This window comes from Rissa tridactyla, chromosome 6 (genome assembly GCF_028500815.1).
Source record: "Rissa tridactyla isolate bRisTri1 chromosome 6, bRisTri1.patW.cur.20221130, whole genome shotgun sequence".
Classification (NCBI taxonomy): Eukaryota; Metazoa; Chordata; class Aves; order Charadriiformes; family Laridae; genus Rissa; species Rissa tridactyla.
The window spans coordinates 50,575,842-50,597,511 of record NC_071471.1 but is presented as its reverse complement, the minus strand read 5'-3'; the positions used below and the strand labels follow the sequence as shown (position 1 = coordinate 50,597,511).

At 42.9% G+C, this 21,670-nt stretch overlaps 1 protein-coding gene across 29 annotated transcripts in view; it reads right to left on the bottom strand.

Moving 5' to 3' along the window:
• The window catches only part of SORBS1 (sorbin and SH3 domain containing 1), a 229,870-nt gene that overhangs the window by 66,945 nt on the left and 141,255 nt on the right, over nucleotides 1–21,670 (bottom strand). For 9 of the 29 annotated variants that reach the window (XM_054205021.1, XM_054205022.1, XM_054205020.1 and 6 more), the window contains 3 exons: nucleotides 21,180–21,290; nucleotides 3,251–3,306; nucleotides 1,941–2,006 (listed from right to left, as the gene is read on the bottom strand). In XM_054205021.1, the coding sequence (XP_054060996.1) occupies nucleotides 1,941–2,006; nucleotides 3,251–3,260 (76 nt within the window). In that variant the 5' untranslated portion in view covers nucleotides 3,261–3,306; nucleotides 21,180–21,290. Of the gene's footprint in view, nucleotides 1–1,940; nucleotides 2,007–3,250; nucleotides 3,307–12,080; nucleotides 17,766–21,179; nucleotides 21,291–21,670 lie in introns of those variants that run through there. The other 20 variants (XM_054205036.1, XM_054205041.1, XM_054205037.1 and 17 more) reach the window with 10 other exon arrangements.

Below are 21,670 nucleotides of genomic sequence, written 5' to 3'. Positions count from 1 at the left end.
CTCATTCAGGACGTGTCTGTTTTATGCAGCATACGGAACTGCTTACTGAACCGACTGACTGCTGACTGCCGCTATGCTGCAGGCAAAAAGAATCTGGAAGCATTAGTTTTTAGAAGCCATCAAAAAATTTTAGTGTAATCGTTTAGCTGAGATACACTACATGCAGAAATCAAAACGTTAATATTAATATGGCTCAGTTAAAAGAAACTGAAAAATCAAGGACTGAAAGGTTGATAAAGGAACATTAAACTAGCCACATTACACGAATTCTGGATTTTATGGCACATTTTACAAGTTCAGCAACAGAAGGAAGTGAAACATGAAATAATATTGGAAACAGTCCCATGCCAAAGGGTAGCATCATCAGTTTCAGAAAAAATTTACCCATTTAAACAGTAAATTGTAAGAGCTTTCTACCAGACTCCATCAGCTAGCATACTAATTATACTAGATGTAGTAACATAGGGGAAAACCATACATAGCACTGTGCAAAATTTTAGCAATTGTCACAAAACTGTCCAAACCACCTGGTACTTCCTCTCTCCAACTCTGTATTGCAGTTAATGCGGAACTCAAAAAAAAAAAAAAAAAAAAAAAAAAAAAAAGAGGGGGGCGTGGAGCGGGGTGGTAAAAAAAGGCAAAGGCAAAAAACTACTCAGAGGTGAAGCTCAACAGGATCTGCCAAGATGCCAAGATAAACATCTTGTAAATCATGGGTCCACCAGAATAACTTCAGTTGCGCTCTAAATTTCTGCAGAGACAGGATTTTCTCCTTTAAAACCTTCTGCACGTATTAACTGGAAAATGCTAGATGCCTCCTCACATTCCATGCCATCTCTCTCAGACCTGCAAAATCAGGAGTACGAGGAACCACATTTCTAATATTTTACACACCAACAGTGAGCACTAGGCCAGCCTGAGGAAGGCACTGACATCAGCGTGGTGTGTACACCCCCTCTTGTGGCAGATCTTTCTGATCCCTGGCAAAACTGGAAAGCAGAGACTTCACCAACCTAGAAAAGGGTCTCAAGCAAAAGGATGGGGGGAAGAGCTTGATAGAATTTTTTCAATCTTCATAAAATCATTAGGTTTTAATTTGATGTGATTGTTTTAAATTCTTTTTTAATAAAAGAGGAACCCAAATCAAATCCTGTTCTCCTTGCTCTCTCTGAGTACTGGAGACCCTGCAAATACAATAAATCCCAAATCCAAACAGCCTGTGGTTTAGGAAACAGCCCTAATTCTGTTCTGCTCTGTAACTGACTGAATTCATCCATCCACAATGCAGGCAAAATACTAACCACTATAAAAAGGCATCAAAGGAAAGGAAAGGAAATGAAACCAGCAGAAAACCAACCCATACAACCACATACTTTCACCCTGCCAAAACACACCATCACTATACAAAAATGAATGCTATAAAGCACACTGCAAACCTGCATATGTTAACATGAAAACTGGTTTGTCTAGATAAGTTTGGCTTTTAAATAATTGTTGCTAGTGACAGATTACTTTTTTATTTTATTACTTAAATGGTTAGTTCCTGCCCTTTAATCCTGGGCTCAAACCTTCACCTCCCACTTTAGTTATCAGGATTCACACATAGGCACCCACAAACCCATGCTGTCTAAACACACTAAGATATTGATTCACAGGTGCTCACAAATACCACAAGTAGTGCACAGCTTTCCTCAAAATGGCACTAAAAACATACAAAGAGGCAAACCCAGACTGCCACCTCTAAGAGACAAAGAACACTTGTAGAGCTAAGAAACGCTGCTGCTGCTGGCATGGGGTAGCACAAGGCTTTTCTTGTATCAGTCGCCAAGCAAACTAAATTTGGAAACCCCTGCTGTAGTGAATGTCCAGGGAAATCAACCACATCATACAGCTGACATGCAGGGGGAGCTGCAGAGATGTCTCTGAAGCTCTTAACCCACCTTTTTCTTGTCCATTGCTGCTCAGCCCATTGACAACAGTTTTTGTAACATCAATTTCTTCCTGTTCTGTAAGACAAATGAAGAAGCAGATTACTTCTGGGTTAAAACCTGTGACTATGAGGAGATGCCAAGGGTCAGCACTATTTGATTCATGAACTAGGAAGTATTCCTACTATCTCAGGAGATGTCGCTTGGAGAAACAAATCTCCCTTGGATAACACCACTGTTCCTCCTTTCCTTTTGCCTACCTGGATTGCAGCCTCTTTTAAACAGGGACTGTCTCTATATGTGCATATGACATCCAGCTCAGGGATGAGATTTTCAAGAGAGATTTTTCAAGTCTGCAACATCCTCAGCCAATGTGAATAAAACTGTCTCTTGTGAGTTCAGAGAAACACAGAAGACAGTGCTAGAAAGGACCTCCAAGGGTCATCTAAACCTGTATTCCTGACCCATGGCAGAAACAAATCTAGTATTTGTCACTACTGACAAACGTTTGCCTAACAAGTTCTTACAAAATTCCAGCATCACCCTAAAGCAACCTGTTCCAGCATTTCACAACCTGGAAGCTTATCAATGCTTAAGCCAAATTCCCTGCTCATGTTTTTCAGACCCTGATTAGTCTCCTAGCTTTCCTCTGGACGTTCTCCAAATAGTTCACATTTTTCTCAAAATGTGGTGCTAAAAACTGGATGTGATACTCCAGCTGAGATTTGATAAGGTGCTAAAATCAAGTGGGACTATTATTCCACAGGTCCTACAAATGGCACTTCAGCATGGTGTCTGCATTTTTTTTTTTACTCTGATCTAGTCTGTTACCCAGACAAGCCCGAGGTTTTCCTCTTCCCAACCAGCCTCCATTTCCTAGTCCCTCATTTTCCTTTGAGCAGATGATTTTTCCTATCCAAAGGTGTCAAACTTTGCATTCACCCCTACTAAAACATACCAAATTCTTTCAGATAATCTTTTCAGGTAATGAATAATTTTAAATTCTTGTATTCCAAAGTGAAAGAAGCTTAAGTGACCTACACCCTATCTCAAGATGTTTCTAGCCATTTTTTGAGCATTATGAGCCAAATTGCAACAACAAACACGGAGCCAGCACACTTTTTACTATGAAGTCATTCTGCCCTTGCCTTAATAGTCAGATTCCCTGAGCTTTCAAGGGCTTTGACTCTTTTCTAGGAGACAGAAGAAGAGTCAAAAAAAAAAAAAGAAAAAGAAAGAGTAATTGCATCAGAGAGACAGGAATATTTCTAGCAATAAAAACGAGTGCCAATGAGGGCAAGTGGAAAATAACACAGACTTACCAGAGCTCATTGTGGCAGAGGGACTCGTCTTTTTCACTTCTGGATTTTGTTTATGTCTGTTTAAAGTGAAAGGCAGAATGATTACGTTATGTTTCATGTCTCCCGAGACAGCACTGGACATGATGCTGAACATTCGTCCTAAAAGTCAAGGCAATAGTCACAGTTTTTTCAAAAAATTTAGTTTCAGAACCCAGACGGATTTATGTCAACCACCAGTTACATTTTTTGCTAATAAAAGAGTATTTCCGCCCAATATAGGTACTCATTTCAGACTTTAAGACTAATCCTCAACATTAAATCATAAGATACAGATTAAAGCCTAAGAGTATATATATGGCAAAGTGCAAATCTGGATAGCTTCTCATATATAAACTGTGCATCACCTTTAAGAAAGAATAAAAAAAATCTCAGTGAGATGAAAAGCTTTAAGCTAAAACCCTCAACTTAGACCATTGCCAGATTTCATGGTGATCTGTTGCTCAAATCAAAGTTTTCTCTCCTTTAAAAGATGTTACAATACAAAGAGATATACTTGTTGAAACGCATATTAACTTCTGCACCAATCGCTTCCAGTCCTGCAGTGCCACTGATATTTTCAGGATCAGACTCAAGTAAGTGAAATTTTAAAATTAGAAGCTTAATCCTTCTGGGACCAAAGGCAGGGAAATTACCAACTCAAGAGAAAAACTACCAGATGGGGACCAGAGGAAAAAAAAAAAGCCAATTTTCATGGTCATGACTGTCTACGGAGGACAACTGCGGGGCCTATTCATACCCAGTGCCAATTCCTGTGGGGACTTGATATCTGCAGCAAATGAACAGGCTTCAATGTCACACCACAGATGTTGGTTTGAATAGTCAAAGAGCAACATTTCTACAAAACAAGTCCATGTTGGACAAGATTTCTCAACTCTGTAAAGGTCCTAGGTTGAATTACAATCCCTTTAATTTTCTGTTCCATCTTTTTCCCCTCTCCTCAAAAGTTAGTGCTATAGACAGTGAGATCGAGTGTAACTCCAGACAATTAACGGCTTCCATGACACGAATAGAAATAGGTATCTGAACCTGCAAAATCATGTATAAATATATAACTCTGATCTATGAAGCATAGGAAAAGATTGCTCAGAGAAACAGGAAACAACAAGAGAGTTGGAGATACCTGTTTTCCTGTTACATGAACGGGAGGCAGCAGTGGGACATTGTAAGAAGTGGAAATTGCCTTCAAGGAATTGAATTTGCTCTCTTGCCTCAAGCGTCCCCATTCTTAACTAGCATTTGTTTCATACCAGCCAGAATATAATGAGCATGTTCAACAGATACTCAAAAGGAAATAAAAGGAAATTAAACAAGCAAATATAGTAACAGATCAGTCTGTAAAACCAGCCAGTATCTGAGCTCTCCAGCATGCCATCCTAGCAACAGCTGACAACACCTAATTTTTAAAAATATTTTTCATTAAAATATCCATATAAGATATTCATCATGTGTTGGTGAAGGCTCAGCAGGGTGCAGCCTAGTTTCAAGGTGATCCCAGTGTGCAGTGGAGGGCACAGCCTAAAACCAGTCAACAATGAAAGCTCAGCCCAACTTAAAGATCTGCTGCCTGACTTTGCCTACCCGGACAGTATCTGCTTTTTTGTTTCTACCATTTCGTACTAGCAGTAAGCACCCTGAAATAGTAACAGTTGACACAGCCTGAAAATTTAGACCAATGTACTTAATAATAATGGTGTTTCCAATCTCTGTACGTTTGTGTTACAGCAATATGCTTTAGTTCAAGCAAAACAGAAAAAGACAGGCTAAAATGATAAGCTATCCAGGCTAAGGAGGTTTGTAGCAATATCATGCTCTTCTACTTATGGAAAACTGTTATGCATTAAACTCACTGGATAAATACAAGTCCCTCCATAGGGCAGGGAGAAAACTACAAGAAGGAGCAGTGCTGCTCCAAGCCTCAATGCAGCTTTAGGACTAAAGTCATTCTGAAGCAGAAGAGGTTACTGGTACCCAGAAGTTTTGACTCAGCGCTGGCCCTCTCCATGGGCTTCATGCAAGTGAACAGAAAGTTTCTTCCACTTCAAGCATCCCCAAAAGGTTGCATGCTTTCCTCTGGTATACAAGAAGAAAAAGGCAGAGGAAAAAAACCCCAAGCCTTAGTGTATTACCTTTTCAGGAGAGGAAAGAGGAAATAGTGGCTCACGTACCTAGGCAAAGGCAGGGTCCACTGCTGCTGCAATCCCAGAGCAACACAGGTTCCCTTCCACAATGGTAGTATCCGAGCAATTAAACTTGTGACCCCATGCTTTATACTTTTTAAACTGTTTCATTTCTGTTTAGAAACAGCGACATCATAACTGCCATACAACTCTGATTTCAGTGATGTCTTTTTGAGTCAAGAGTCTTGACGTTGCTTACACTGAGAAGCAATTGGCCTTCATTGTACTAAGAAAAGCATTAAGGAAAGAATCCACATCAAAAAAGGCACAACTTCTTGGCCTTAAAAGCACCAATTACTTTTCATACAAAGTGTTTTGAAGTTAAAAATAAAGTGATAATTAAAGAAGCAAGTTTGCTAAAATTAAATGGAGGTGTACAAACTCATTAGAACTAGATCTAGAAAAAGCACTTTTCCACGTATCCCCACACTTAGCAGCAATTATAGAATTAAATTAAAATAACAAGCATTCATTGTTCACTTACTGTGAAACTAATCAGCATTATTCAAGCACTCAAATGAACACATGCTTAATGCAGGTTCCCATACCCGGAATGGATTCAGCATGCTCGGGGTGAGCAAAACCAATCCTGAGTGCCTGGGTTGGTGTAACTCTAGAAACTCTATTTAAAAGTTGACTTTGATGAGTTCAGGATCTGCATACAGATTTGCTGCATGCAGGTAGAAAAAACTGCTGTTTAGATTGAGGAAGTTGTGGTGCACATTTGGAGTTGAGAACATGCTTCGGTGTTTCATCTGGGCTACAGTTGTTCTACTTGTCTCCCATATGCTTCATCCGAACCACATACTGAAGACCTATTAGGCCTATCTTAGCCCCAGGGCTGCTCCTGGGACCAGATACACAGTCCAGCCAGACAGCAGAGCCATCTCCACAGCCCCAGTATAGCAAAGTGTTACCCTGTGTGACACTTGGGAAGGTACATGCTGTAAGTCAGCGTACCATGAGTGTTTAGATGATACATCCTTAGACAGAGCATTCCCTGCCACGTTGGCCAGACAGGCTGTCCATGGGCAGTGGGAGCAGGTAGATCTGGAAACATTTGCTGCTTCCAAATCCCATCAAGAACTTTCTGCAGATATGACCAAACTGTTCCTGTAGACACACACGCAAGTACGCACAGCAGCACTTCAGAAGGGAGTCTTTCAAAGGGAAACAAAAATGAGATTCCTTGTGTCAATATCAAAAAAAGAGAAACCAGTACTGCCAGATAAGGCAAACCAAAACAAATTTAAAAAAATAATAAAAAATACTGCCAAACTCTGAAGTGTCTCCTTCCAGCTCCCTGCTCTAACCAGCTAGCCAGTGTCTCCTTGCCAGACTGGAATTAGTGCCTTTCCTGAAATATGACAGACATAGCAACAAAGGCTTCAAAGCTGCAGACATTCAAAACACAATGAAAGGTAATGAATTCCTCAGGGCATAAGCCAGCAGCTGTAACCCTGAACATGCCAATGTCCGTACGTAACATCCACCGACTCCTTGCCAGTTCGGTCATACCTCTGGACGGACATTTAACGCTTCCTTCCTCCCTTTCACCCCCAGCACATTTCTTCCAAGGCTGCAGCTCCTTCCCTACTTGGTGTGGAAAAGAGAGCAGTGCATTTAGAAGCCTATTTAGGAGGAATGCAGATAAGTGGCAACTACTTCTGCTCAGCATGTCTCTGGATTATCTCACATGCTCTAAACATTTGAGTACTCCCCCTACAATGGCAGAAGGTAACAAACAGCTCATTAATAGTTCTGAGCAAGGACACACGCTCTTAAGTCACTGGTATCTCAGCTAAGAGTTGCCGGCGGTGGTTATTTTTGGTGGTCTAATGTGTGTGTGGGGAAAAGTAATTTCCTTTTGTTTCTTCTGTTATTAATGACAGTTCTGATGACTCACGTACAATTTTAAAACAATTGCTAAACATGAGATGAGCACTCAAAACTCACTGGGCAGGTCCCTTACATTCCTGAGGTTTGGACGAATCCTTTATCTTCTCAGTTCTGAGTTTTTTACATTTTCAAAGTTTTCTCTCCATATACAAGAGCTTTAAGCGTTTTGTAGCTGGACTTAAATGAAAAATCACATTCTTATTTATATTAGTACAGTGTGGGAGTTGAGACTTTTAGAAAAATGGTAAGCTTTCAAACTTATGGGATGATTAGCAATCACAAAACTTACTTTTCACCTGGTCAGTCTCCACACATCACTGACAGCACTCATTTGTTTAGCCCCTGACTCAGACCTTCTCTCACATTGCCACCAGTGCCCCTGACCCAGATGCTCTGCTCCATCAGCCATGGCAGCAATGTGGGGCAGCAATGTGGAGCCCCAAAGCTGGAAAGCGGGCAAAGGGCTTCACTGCAGCCCGTGCCTCCTACCAGGAGGTTCCTCTGCTTAAAGGAACTTGCTGCAAAGCACATCTCCTCTGCACTTCTCACTTTGTACCACATAAAATGCAGCAAAAAACCCCAACTAGAATATAGGAGGCGGCTCCAGGTTAACGAAGTCAATCAGCTCTCTCTCCAAGTATCATTATTGTCTTCTGAAATACAGAGAAAAATATGTTGCCTGTCATTTTTATTTAAGGGTTAAAGAACACCCTGTCATTCCTTCAGAAGACATTATGCTGCTAAGAATAAATGTCATGAAAAGACTATGAATAAGCAAGCAGTGCACACCGAAGAATCATACCAATTCTGTACAAGACAACAGCCTCCCCACGCTCCCCAGCGAGTGCTAAGATAGCAGAGAGGGAGCAGTGAAAGCTCACTAAATGAAACAAATGTCAGCATAAAACACCAGCTCGCGTAAGGTGTTCTTATAAATAATTGAACTTACAGCTGTTAGAATAAATAAACATAGTGCATTTCCTATGCAGTATTGCTGTTGGTTTGGGTTTTTTTTTTAAATATGGTGCGTGCTTGTTTCCTTCCTAATGGGCAAAAATAAGTTACCTGAGGCACGTGTGCCAGTTTTTGTGCAATTTAAGAGAAATGTACCACTCTTAATAATAAAAGTCGAATAGGAAATGTAAGCTAGGAGATGTGACTTTAAGAACTCTTAAATGCTTTTGAACTAAGTCATCTCACAGTCATCAACCTCAGAGTAAACAAAGTTTAGCTGCAACCTGAGTTGACTCAGTTCAAGGTCACCACTTTTGGAGCAGGGGGCAGAAAAGGATCTCCTGGGTCATCAGGCCTGCGCCCATGCTATTGCAGGCAACTGTGTCATACAATCCTGTGCAAGAACATCTCACGTTCCAGCTTAAAACTGGTAAGGTTTCCTGCCTCCACTGCTCCTCCTGGCAGCCTGCTCCAGAACTCATTCCTCTTATGGCTTGAATGCTGTTTTTGATTTGCAACCTAAATTTAATTCATGAACAGCTACAGCAAAATTGTTTTGCACTAACACAATTTTTCTGTTTGAGCGGCTCTTCCTCCTTGTGCTCACTCCCATCCGTGCATTTTTAGAAAACAATTGCACCTCTGGGTCTTCATTTCGCAAGCCTGTAAACAAGCGGTTCCAAAGCAATTGGTCTGCACGTTGTCACTCATCTCACTAAAAACTGGCAAATAGCAGAAGATTTTAAAAGGTTGGCAAGTCCAAAGTCTAAATTCTGCTTAATGTCACAGAACCAGAGACCAAAGCCTGCAGCTGACATGCCCAATGGCTGAAAAGCAAGGTTTAAAGGTAAATCAGCTTTTTTGGTCCATTCTAATTCTGGCCTGTCTACTAAAACCAATTCTACGGTCAGTGCTAGTTCAGACAGTGATTTGATGTCTACAGGGACCTCCCTGCAAAGAAATAGACCGGAATAATTTCACATCAGCCCCTGAATCTTCATTAAGTGACAATGACTTATACTTGCAGGGTTGTGGAGATGAAAGGTGGCTCCTGCTTGAGCCATCAGCCTCCTGCTCAAGCCATCAACCTCCTGCTCTGCTACAGACACAGGGCTTGGAAAACAGCCCTGCAGAGAGTTGTTTTGCACAGAGCAGACCAAAGAGTAACTTGACATACAGTGCATCACCGGTTCCCTCTGGATAGGTTAACTGCTCATTATCAGTAGCCTTATAGTCAAAAACATTTCTTCTCATGACAATAGATCATAAATACACTGTGACTGGGCTTTGACTTCCTCCCGAGTCTGTCATGACTGCCCTCTGGTTTCTGTATTTGATGCCTAAGATCACAGCGACAGTAGCTGTGCCCAGCGTCTCATTCATGTCTGCTACAGAAACAAACGCCTTTGTGCCACACCCATACGCCCAAGCAGCTCACATGAACTTTTTAAAACTTCAGAAACAAAAATAAAAATTTCCAGGACATTTTAAATAAAATCTTATAGTCATCTTAGCAGGAGACACAAGAGACATTTGAGAGCAGCAGCAGCTGAGATTTCAAATCAAATTTGTCTGTGGTACGTATGCTAACACCTCATAGATGGAAGCACTTTACAAACAAGCTGATGTACATCCTATACAAGGGAGCTCACTGGCCACAGCTCTCAGGCTGCCAACTCCAGAGGGAAAGCTGTAAATGATTTAACAGCATACCACAACCTGGGACTGCTCAGGACACTTAACTGAGACTCATACAGGAATTTGGGCAAGGAGCACGTAACTACTGAAATTGAGATTTATTTACAGTTAGGGGGTAATTAATTTAATGACACCAGATTTGCCTTTTTGCAAAAGGGAAATCTTTCAATCTGCGATGACTGCACCTCGACAAGAGGATGCTGGGTTTATACTTCAGCCAGAAGAAACAGAAGATTCATTGAGTTCAAGCTGTTGTGATACGGCTGTGCAGCTGGGGTGCTCTGTGTACTGCACTTAACTCTGTACACCTTTGATATGGGGCCACTTGTGCCTCTGCAGAACAATTGCTGTAAATAAACAGACCCAATTTCCAGAAGCCCTAATTATGTATAACAATGGATCCATTCAGCTGACCACAGGATGGAGGGATACAAGCACTACGTTGCATTTACTACAGTGAATGGCATTCTATAAGTAAGATCAATTAGATCATCTAAATAACATCCAGCAGCTTCTGCTGCATGATCTTGTATAACAAAGACTACAAAGGCTGCCTTCACCTCTGTCATACACTCTCAAACAGTGAAGTAGTAAATAAGAGGAAGTTGCATTAAGTAGAAATACTAATTAGAGATTGACTATTGTCACAAAGTTCAAATCCAGATAACAAACATTTCACAAAAATGAGGGTAGACAGAAGATTCTGATGCACCTCTGACATATAGACCAGATAACTTTAATGCCTAAGACCACCTTACACCTTCCCAGACACATCCTGAGATTCCTAGTTTTGTAAGGCAGAGAAATTGCAGTGTTCACTGTGGCAACCACACCAAACATTAATTTTTAATTATGACCTCTGCTAGCACTGGCTGTTTTGAAGCTCTGCGCAAACACTCACTAAGCAACAGCTAACACTTTTCAAGGTATATAGGTGATATTCCTATTTTATGCAGAGATGGAGATTCGGGCCTCTATTCTATGCAACATCTGAAATCAGTTGAGCTGGCACAGTGTAGCAAGGTGCATGTATCAGTCTTACAGGTTGCTTTTTATGTTTTCAGAATAAGCAAAACCAGTTTGAGAGTTGGTGTCATTTACACACAACTGCAGTCACCTCCAGAGAACCACATAAAGCTAATTCTAGCCAACGCCTATGGGGAGCCAGGCATACAGTACTTCCAACACACCTCTGACAAGCCTAGAGATGCAAGTTGAAATTAGGCAGGGCCATTCTCCTTAGCCTTTGCCAACCTGGAGGCACTGCTACAACTAGAAAAAAAATTCCAGGGAACTGATTCATCTACCTGAATATCAGGTACAAAAAGGTCCCAGCAAAACTCAGAAAGCTGGTCACTGTCACACATCCAGGGCCAGACAGCAAACCCATGCCTGCCAGGGAATTCAGGCTGGAGTGCTGGCTTGCTAGCCTTGTTGGACTGTGCTGCCTCTAAAGTCACCTACATGCTGGAATGAAGAACACAGTGGCTGCTCCTCTACTCAATACTGAAAACGGTCCGAGAAAACCGAACTGCTGGGTTAAGCAACGGTCTGACTTCAAAGTCTCTCCAGAAATAGCAGAAAGCTACATTCCAGAAGTCAGTCCTCATCTTCACTTCCCTCTGATTCCTCCAGCCTCAGGTGATCAAATTCACATATTGCCAAGAACTCCACATCCACTCTCATCACTTTCATTTTAGCAACTGCCTCAGAATCATCATTCAGGAATTACTTTCAATCCTTCCTTCCCATAAAAATAGTCAGGAGAAAGATCTGGTCACTAGGATAAGAAGGCAAGGAGCATCCCATTTCCCTTAATAAGAACACAAACAGATTTAATGACTACTTTGATATCTCCTCTCTTTTCAAGCAGCAGCTGGAAATAACTATCCAAATGAAAGAAGCAATCTGAAAATCAGTGTGTACTGCCCCAACGGACCTACCCACTCAGTGTCTATTAGCATACGCCAGTGCCATGTAACGTCCTGGGAGTTCAGCTCACAGCAGCTCTAGGAGGGCTAGCTTTGACTAACTGTGACTAAAAAACATACCACTGTCCTTACCTTGATTTGGGCTTTTCAGTTAATGGTGCCATTTTCTTAGTTCCTTGATTTCACTCCACAAGAGGCACGAAAGAGTTAAGGAAACCTTTCACTGTGTTGCCCAGTCACTTGGCTGCTGAAGTGTAATAAGAAATTTGTGGAGGCATCTCTCTCTCTCTCTCTGGCACCCTTAAATACTTTGCTCCTCCTACTGCTGTGCTTTAATTAGCCAGTTGGTTCTTAGTCACCCCATCCTGTCACTAGGCTTGCTCACCATCAGCCACCCCCACCCAGCCTGCCTGTCACTCCCCTGCCACTGTCATCAGAAAAGACACTGACTCTTCCTGAAGCTCTGGAGCTGGGGAAAGGAAAGAGAGAAAGTTTGCAGGTAACACTCCATGGTAGCACAGGTATAGGATACACTTCAGAAGGGAAGTGACGGGTAGACCTTTGAAGTACAGGGAAAGTACTTGAAAAAAGCATTTTCTTTCATGTTTTTAAATGGGCAGCATCTGCTTGTCAAGGAAGGAATATTTTCATTAACACTGGACATGGCAGATCCTATTTCAATGGGTAGAAGCTGAAGAGGCAGTTAAAGTTTCTGCACTTGGCAGCTGAGATTTGTAGCATAAATACCTGACGTGACACAAAGGGAAACTAACTGGATGCGTGGCTATTACATATTATATGCCCACGTCATGGGCATTATAACAGGCATCAAAGGAGCTTTTAAGCCACAAGCTGTCCTAGGGGGTCCCTTGAGTGGAGTGTCCCCACCACAGTGCAGCCTGGCTGCCCTTTAGACAGCCTAAGACTCGCACTGGAGTAGTGGTGGTGCCAGCTTTTGGGAGAGTGAGGGTATACTCACACAGCGCCAGACCTGGGCAGCCTGTTGGCAAGGAAGGTGAGTAGCAGCACAGGATCACCCTTCCTTCCACAGTGAATGTCTATGGAACAAACGACCGGGACCAAGACTTACTGAAATCAGACCTTGGAGTTTAATTCGTGCAAGATCAAGTGGTAGCATAATAGTGGAAATAATTTGAAGATGACCCTCAAATCTCTTAGTACTGTCCTTTGTCACCAGACCACAGCAACCAGCACACCGAGCACTGCTGGTTTTTGTGACTGACACTCCAGAGTGTCTCTTGTCTGCAGCCTGTCTCTGTATTTTAATTCCCAAAATATGCATGCACAGGCATTGATCTGCTGCCAAACTCAGATTGAAAAAAATGTACTGCAAATCATTGCAAGGTGAGCAGCTCAGCATTCAAACAAGACCTAGAAAGCAACACTGATGGCAAGAACTGCTGATTGCAGAAGGACATAGAGCAAAGGTTACTGTGTGGGTCAACACTTACTGTAACTTGGTATTCTTTTGGTAAAATGTTAGTGAAGGACACAGAACAAAGGTCTCCAAATACCTACTCATGTAAACCCATACTGATGCACTGTGAAATGCTGACTTGAGGTTCTGTCAGCAACAAAAGATCTCCTTTTTCCTCCCCAATACGCCTTTTAGCATCTCAATACCTACCTCCCACCAAATGAAGCATTTCATTTCTGGCCAAAATAGACACAATTCTGACTTGGTATATTGGCTAAGGGGCCAGAAGAGGTGGGAAAATGCTGTTCTATCTTACCTCACTGAAGACCAATCCCATACCTCAGTGCAAACATGACACGAGTAGTTCTAACTGGAGTAAACAAAGGGTCCCCCAAGCCCACATTTACCACCATGTCCCAAAAGACCACTGCTGAGGAGCTTCTAGCTATTTGCAAAATTCAGGCCTGTATCTAGGTTTACACTCCAGCCCCTTTAAAAGTCAGGTGTATTTGCTTTGGGTGGAGGAGGAAAAGGGTTATTTCGGACACATCAACAGTCAGAATAAAGGATGATGGAAAACAGTATGTTTTGAATAGTCATATACTACTATCCTCTGAAAAAAAGAAAACCAAATCCAACCAAAACCCCATGTTCTTCTCAAAAACAAACAAGGAAAGCCAACAAAAAAGCCAACAACATTGTCCAAAGTAAGCTGTGCAGTCATCACTGGCTCCAATTACTTGAAACATACTTGTTTGTACAACAGTGTGCAACAGGAGACCTCCCTCACCACCCGAAGATAACCTTGATCTCAGTCAAGCCTGTTGTGGAGCCTGGACCACATGAGAGTGTGTCAGTTGGAAGCTGTGCTCGCTGTGTAGCAGGGGTTTATAAACAAGCCTCTGATAGTTTAAATGACTGTGATTAAAATGTTGAGGAGTAGAAACCATACCGTAAAAATAACAGCTAGTGAACGAAAGAATGGCACCTAGGGAGAGGCAAAGTAGGGAAGGATCCAGCATCTGGCTCAGGTCCAAACTTAGGAATGTTCAGGTCAAGAACTGGGTCTGAAACACTTGTGGTCTTTGCAGGAACCAGCTTAGACAACCTTCAAACAGCTTGGCACGGAGGAAGGAGTTTCATCTACAGACAACCACTTGGATGGAAAACTGAATTTTCACAGAATTTGCTATTCCACTTGAATGAAGGGAAGACTGGGCAGCAAGCTTTGCATGGCTGCATAGCCATGTAGCTTGGTTGTTTCCAAAGTCAACCTTGAGCACAAGACAAAAAGCTTTATGAAGTGTTGTTGTTTTACCATCAACCCACAGTAATAGTGTACTATGCATTGCAATTTTCCTGCACCTACTGCTGCACAAACACTACTGTGTTTTTCCCCCATAATACCCATGTCTTTGTGAAAGACAACATCACCATAACAGCTGAAGGAAATAGCAAAGGGACAAAACAATTTGCACAACAAAGGAAGGCTTTGGCATAACAGGGGCAGATGCCAGTTCTAGGATGTTCCGGATCACTGCTCTAGTAGCCACTGGACAAGGCTACCCTCATATCATGTCTGTTTTTCTACCAAAACCATAAACAAATCCTTTCACTGGAGGGAGTGGGTCATTCAAGTTATAAGCTACCCTGGAAAGTTTGCTGCACATCCATAGTTTTTGTGTTTTGATAAATGTCACACAGCCATACTAGTTCTTTTACGCCACCCCAATACACCACGGGGCTAGTCTTTCCAGCCACCAGAAGAGACTGAAGAGGTGCTGTGACATGCAGTTTAGAAAAGGAGGTACTTTTGATAGATCTGAGAGACGCTAAGCAAAAGTGATTGAGCTTACTTGGTTCTGCAGATGGAGGAGGAAGGCAAGCAAACTTACATCATGCTCATGCTTTTAGTTCAGTTTCCTCCGAGTTCTGGGGTTTGAATTGCAAAACAGAACTCAGCCAAAACAACACACTGCTGCTAAAGTTCCACCCAGTACTGTGAATGCGCGCAAACTCATTCACCCAGCATCCTCACCCCGTTGGGCTGGAGCTTCTGCTTTGTTACAAAACAGCCACCCAGGTTCTGGTTAGGATAGTTTTACAGCACCCTCCCTGCTACCAGAGATGAGCCCTAGCTTGCCCCAAAGCTCCCAACACACGGACCCCCTTGGATGCCTCAGACCTGAGCCCAAACTCTGCAGCTCCATCCTCCCCAGCTGAAATCTAGGGGAACCAGTGTCACCACAGAATGAAACGCTGCTGCCAGCAGCCCCTACAACCTGCCAGGCAGCTTAGTGCAACTGCACAAGGACTCGGGAAGCACTTACAGCTGAATCTGCATGGCACAAAGGGGTTCAGACTGTCACCAGAGACCGAGCAAGCCTCCTTGTAGAGACGTATACACCCTTTTAAGAGCTTTAGATAGGAACTTAATATGCCAGTTGGAGGAAGTCTGCAGGGCAGAAGTAGTTAAGGGCTAGCAAGAGGCCATTTTAACAATAATGTGTGTATTAATCCAGTGAAAACACATAACCTGCTAAATGTACAGAGAGAACAGCACAGGCTACAAGACAAACTGCTAGAAAATTTTCTCAAAGAGCTGAAAAAAAGCAAATGCATAATTTAGCTTCCTTGCTTAAGACTGAAGAACTGTCCTGGTGTCCCTTCTGGCTGTTGGAGATACGCTATAGGCTGGTGATCCCTCATTTAAAAGAGAAAAAATTACTACCTGGTAGGATTGCAGTTTACTAAGATTTGTGATCTACAGAATTTTAAGGGAGACTTCTGTGAGAGGCATGGCTCCTGCTGCTGTCTTCTACTGACTGGAGAACTCAGCAGGAGCTGGAAAGCACGGCCTCACACCAACACAAACTGGGAGTGACCAGCTGTTTAGCAGTCACCTGAGTAGCAGCTTCTCCCAGCTCCCTCAGTCTGGTGACCTATTTAAACTCTCATGCATAAAAGAAAACATAACCTTGTCCATCTACCTTGAACAGTTGCTGACCCTGGTCCAAGCAATTTTGTGGAATTCAGGACCTGCTAAATTAAACACTGCAGGGGAAAAAACTTAGGGCTCGGCTATGCTTACCCAAGTCCTAAGGAAATTAATGGCAGTTACAGCATGCAATCAACAAAACATGCATCCCCACCTGCACATAAGCATCTCCAGCCCTTTGCACCCTGTACTGCCATTTCCACTCAGGCAAAATGGAAGCAAAACCTCCTTGCTGTGATTTGTGGCATATGTGCCAAACTGAGAGTGGGACTCAAGGATTATGGTCAGTGATCACTGGATTGCGTGTGGCAGAACACAGGCTCTGTTCCTCTACTACAGAAGAGCATCAATGACACTTCGTTTAACAAGTTTAGTTTAGGTCACAGCCATGCTTACTGATCCAACCAGCACCTCATTCAATGAGCACCACTGGCTGTGAGGTAACAGAATACAGCCCAATCAATATTAAAAGCTTTTGTAATGGCGCTAGCTGCTTACCAGCACTCTTAACCTTTGTGCTGCAGAGCTTAAATTAACCTTAAGGTACAGTCAGAACAAAGTAATCTCCTATATGATATGCAAGGAAGCTGATTTTTGTAAAATTCTCTAATTTTTCTTCAGACTCAAAATACTCAGATATTTAGCACAATCTCTGGGCCAGCACACGAGTTTACCGCCTCTCCCAACGACAGTGATTTGGTAGATTGTCAAGGGTAAAAACGGAGAGGTAGGGGTGCAGTAAAGAATGAAACTAGCAGAACTAGCAGAAGCAGCAAAGAAAATTCAGATTGTGCTTTCTTTCCATCTCAGTATTTTCCTGCAATGCTTTTCACTGCACCCTAATTGCTAAAGACAAGTGAATATCAAATCAGGCTACCCACAGCTGATCCTCTGTTCTCCAGGAATAGAACTACAGAGCAAAAAGAAGCAACATGTCTTCCGGTGCACAAGCCTGGGCATTCATGGAAATTAAGTCCCAGCAGTTCTGCCCAATGTACTTGCTGTGTGTGTCATTAATAAGTAGAGATCCAGCCCAAAACACCAGGCTGAGAAGAAATTTGGATTTGCCTCTAGCTTGGCCAGCTGGCTGGAATTATTAACCAGTGACATCTGTAACTATGAAAGCTAATGAGAGAGCAATCATATCTCACAGTTCACAACTGAAAGTCATTGCCTTTGAGAGTCAATGAGGATTTCAGTTCCCTCTTCTCATTGATTTCTCTCCCTCAAACTGTGGCTGTCACAGAGTTTTGAAGGCTTCACTGACTTTAAATCTGTCCTCTAAGGGCAACACTTGCGTATAGGTGTATTGAGAAGAAACGTACTTGAAACCTCTTCGAGGAGATGAAGACAAAAGCTGATCTTCCCCCATCCCCTCCCACCACACAAATATTTCTTGTTAGAGCAAAGAAACAGCAACTGGATGACTAAGTAATGATAATGACTGCTGCTCAGTGCACTGCTGGGCTCTGATTAGATTCTTCTTGGCTTCTAACCAGATTTAAAAAAAAAAATTGGCCATTTAGAGAGGCAGGACTGGACTATTAGCGTCAGTACAGGGCTCAGTCAAGACGCGCCTGGGTCATTGTCTCTATCTAGAAAGTCCAGACCCTTCACTCTGGTGACTTAGAATGAAGTAAACAAAGACGTTGGCCATCAGGCCATGAGCTGCTCCCATGACCCTTTATGTCAGAAGTTCCTTAGCCCAGAAAACACAGCCTTGGGGAACATCCACCTCTGGAGGCCCAGGGGCGTTCAAGTTTTCACATCCTATACTAACTGCCCTCTACTAAACAGGCAGGAGCTATGAATCTATGAGCATATTGTGAAGACATTAAGGAAAACATTTGAAACACACTGTCTCTTCCAGCATCTCTGCCTCATCAACTCTCCATCTGTTCCCAAAAGTTCAATGGAAAAAATGAAAACTCCATCTTCCTGCTTTCTATAAACTCATTCTCACTGTTAATGCTCTGGTTTCTGGCACAGTGCTGCACCATTTAAACCTCTTTTATAGTCTAAGATGGGCAGAGCTGGTGCGGAGCTGATGTGACCAGTTGGCTGGAGCCAAAATTACATTCTGGGCAATGCCATCTTCTAGGAGACATCCTGCTCTGTCTCCAGGGGATGCAGTGAAGGGAGAACTCGTTGCACCTCAGAGCAGCGTGTCTGAGTAACCTTCAGCATTCAATTGAAGCAATGAATTCAGGAACTGAATACGGCACCAGCTGTTGACCAGTGGGCCCTGGGAAGTCTGGCCATCAGTGACAACAGCAACTCTTTAGCAACCTCTGCAACAGTTCTCTGCATGCACTAGGGCCGTTTTTCTCCTTTGCGGGAGAAACAATTAGAGAACCTTGGACCCACTTGATAGCATTTTACACACTTTGCCTCCTCCACCTATGACAGCAAAAGATAAAGTCAGAATTTACCCACTGTGTTTTCATAGACTTACTTTGTTTCCTGGTGCACTGGCTAGGTATTTCCCCCCACTGCCTCGTGCCTTTGGTCCAGCTAGTCAGGCCTGGAACTGTTTTGTCCCTGCTAAGTGCCAGATGCCCGGACTAAAGGTCTGAAGTGAACAGTTGATCTGCAGCATGCATTGCAAGTCACATTAAAACCCAACACTGCCTCAATTAGATCTTAAAAAACAACAAATGCAAAATAGCACTTCCCTCCATCCCCATGAGCCCCCAGCTAAAGGAAAAGAGTCATCAGACTACAGAAAAGCAAGTATTTTCTGTCATATAAAAAGGTAATGTAAAAAGAGCTATTTAGAGCTCCACTGACCCTGGAATGAGGGGCTAAAGAGTAAGCCATTCTCCTCAAAACTCCTATACGGGCTATCCAGGCCCTGGTACTCAATGCTATGCATTCCTTGAAGCACAAATGTGCCATACCTTGATGGCACTTGACAGCCAAGTAGGAATAAGCAGGCATCAGGGATAAGGGAAGAAGGAATCACTTGGCTGATGACATAGGTCGGCCACAGTGCAAGCATGAAGCACTGTGACTGCCAGGCATGTCTCTGAGAACCATGGCTTTTTGGAGATGCTCTTTTTCCAGATCAATGCCTAAGTGTGTCTTTCTGGCTGGAGAACCAAGTACCGCATTCCCTTCCCTCTAAAGCAGCCAAACTGAGGGGAGGGAACTTCCCTCCCTTTTGCAGCCAAAGCACAGGACCCTATTCAGACCTGGTGTAAAATGGCCTGTCACTAGAAGAGACCAAGTAATTGTGCCAGTTCAACAGTGGGCTCCGTGTGATTTTGCTTATAAGGCAGCAGGAGGAGAATGACTAAAGCTTGGCTTGATACATCCCAAAAGTTTCTCCAGCTTCCTCTCCAACAGCCTGGACTTTCACTCTTCAGAGAGGACTGTCAGGCTGACAACAGTCTCTGCACGTTCGGCATGCAAGAGACTGATTCAGCCTTACTGGAAGGCTGTATCACTGAAGGAGAGAGATATAAGCAACCTTCAAGAATCACGATGTCAGTATGGATGTGACTCTGGCATGGAGACAAACATCAGGTACACTGTTTTATAGGAAAGGAGTTGAGATGATCATATGAAGCTGAAGTTTTAGACCACTAGAGCACCCGTGTAGAGAAAAGGGAAGAGGAGAGAAAGGAGAGACTGCTCGCCTGATGCTTTCAGCCTTTTTAGAAACAAAGAAAGAAGTAGCCCAAACGAGTTGTATTTGCCATTTCTGGGATGCCAGAGATTCAGTTTTCTGTAACTGTTGCTTTGACTTTTGCCTTCCTGATCACAAACAGGCTCCATATCAGAGTCACCCTAAGGTAAAAAATGGTCTCAAGATCTTGACACATGAGCCTCAGCCTTGATCGTGTCCAAGACTTCTGCTTCAATGCAGAGTTCTCAAAGGCTGAGGCGCTTTTGCCTCAGGCAAGTAAGAATATCAAACCTTATCTCAGAACTGTCAAGTCTCTTTCAACCCAGGACTTAATCTTAGACCAAACGTTACCAAAGACCCCACACTCCTCTAAAGAAAACAAATCAGCTTCACCAGTATTTGTAGCTGTCAGGTCTGCAGCTACCCTAAAACTAGCCCAATAGCCCCTTGGGGATCTGACCTTATCTTATGTCACCAACTCCATAACTCCCTCCAAAGTCTGATCCCAATCCAACAGCTCCTGTCTGCTCTCAACTTACACCAAGTCACACATCCCGACACCCACTCAAATCTAACCCAGTGGCCTCCTACAGATGAGGCAATGAATTCAGCTTACAGGCAGGCAAACACTAATGTTAAACCTGGATTTGTAGCCTATTCAAGGCCAACTGCTTAACTTTGTTCCTTATCCTAAAACCTAACCCTCACTCCAATTCCAAAGTCCCACTAGCTCTGTATGTTTCTGACCTAAACTGAGGCACAAAATATTTACAGGGACCAGCACCAAAATAAACAGAAAAGGATGTCACAAATGCAGATAATAAACAAGGAACACATTAGACAGTGGCAAAGGTGAATTTAATTCTTGCTGTGACTAATATATGTTATCTAAAGCATTCATGATTCACCACAAAAATAGCACTTGGAGCTTGATCCTCTTTCGAGAAGTGGAGCTTTTGACTGGCTCACCTATCAAAAAACCTCATATAATATAGTGGTGCTCTCACCAACACGTAGCTTTCTGCTGCACAACTCAGGTAGGCTGCTACTAGGAAGAAAAAGCCCTTTACTGCAAATAATAAAGATAGATGTCATTTTGGTGCCCCAAGTCAGGATGAGGTCTCCCAGTGACGTGCTCCTTCCCCTCCCCTTCAGGGTACTCACGCCAGTCAGCTGGCTGAAGTCTTCAAGCCCAGCTTAGAATGACAGGATCCTCTGACAGTGACTTCCACTCTGTCTTCTCTTCACATGCAACTGCTATGTAACAATACATACCTACAAAAGTCAAAGAGGAAGAAAATGCTATTAGTGCCACTAGCCCTGCTGTACAACACAAATACCAAGAGGGCTGTACGAAAGCAATCAGCCATTCATAGAAATAACGTTACTTCTAGATGAAGCAATTCCGTCTGCTTACCATCCAGGAAGCATTGTTAGTATAAACAGCAGGCTGACCAGATCCGCATCCTAGCATCCCCTATGTGAGAACCAATATTTACAGTTGTCTCCAGGGAAGGCTGAAACCACATCCGTTTTCCTGCCTTTCTGCTAGAGATCCCCCCCAAGCAGCAAGGACAGCTGAATAGCACAAAAACTCACACCTCGCTACAACCTACAGTCTGTTTACTAATGTAAATCACTGCTGATTTCAGCTT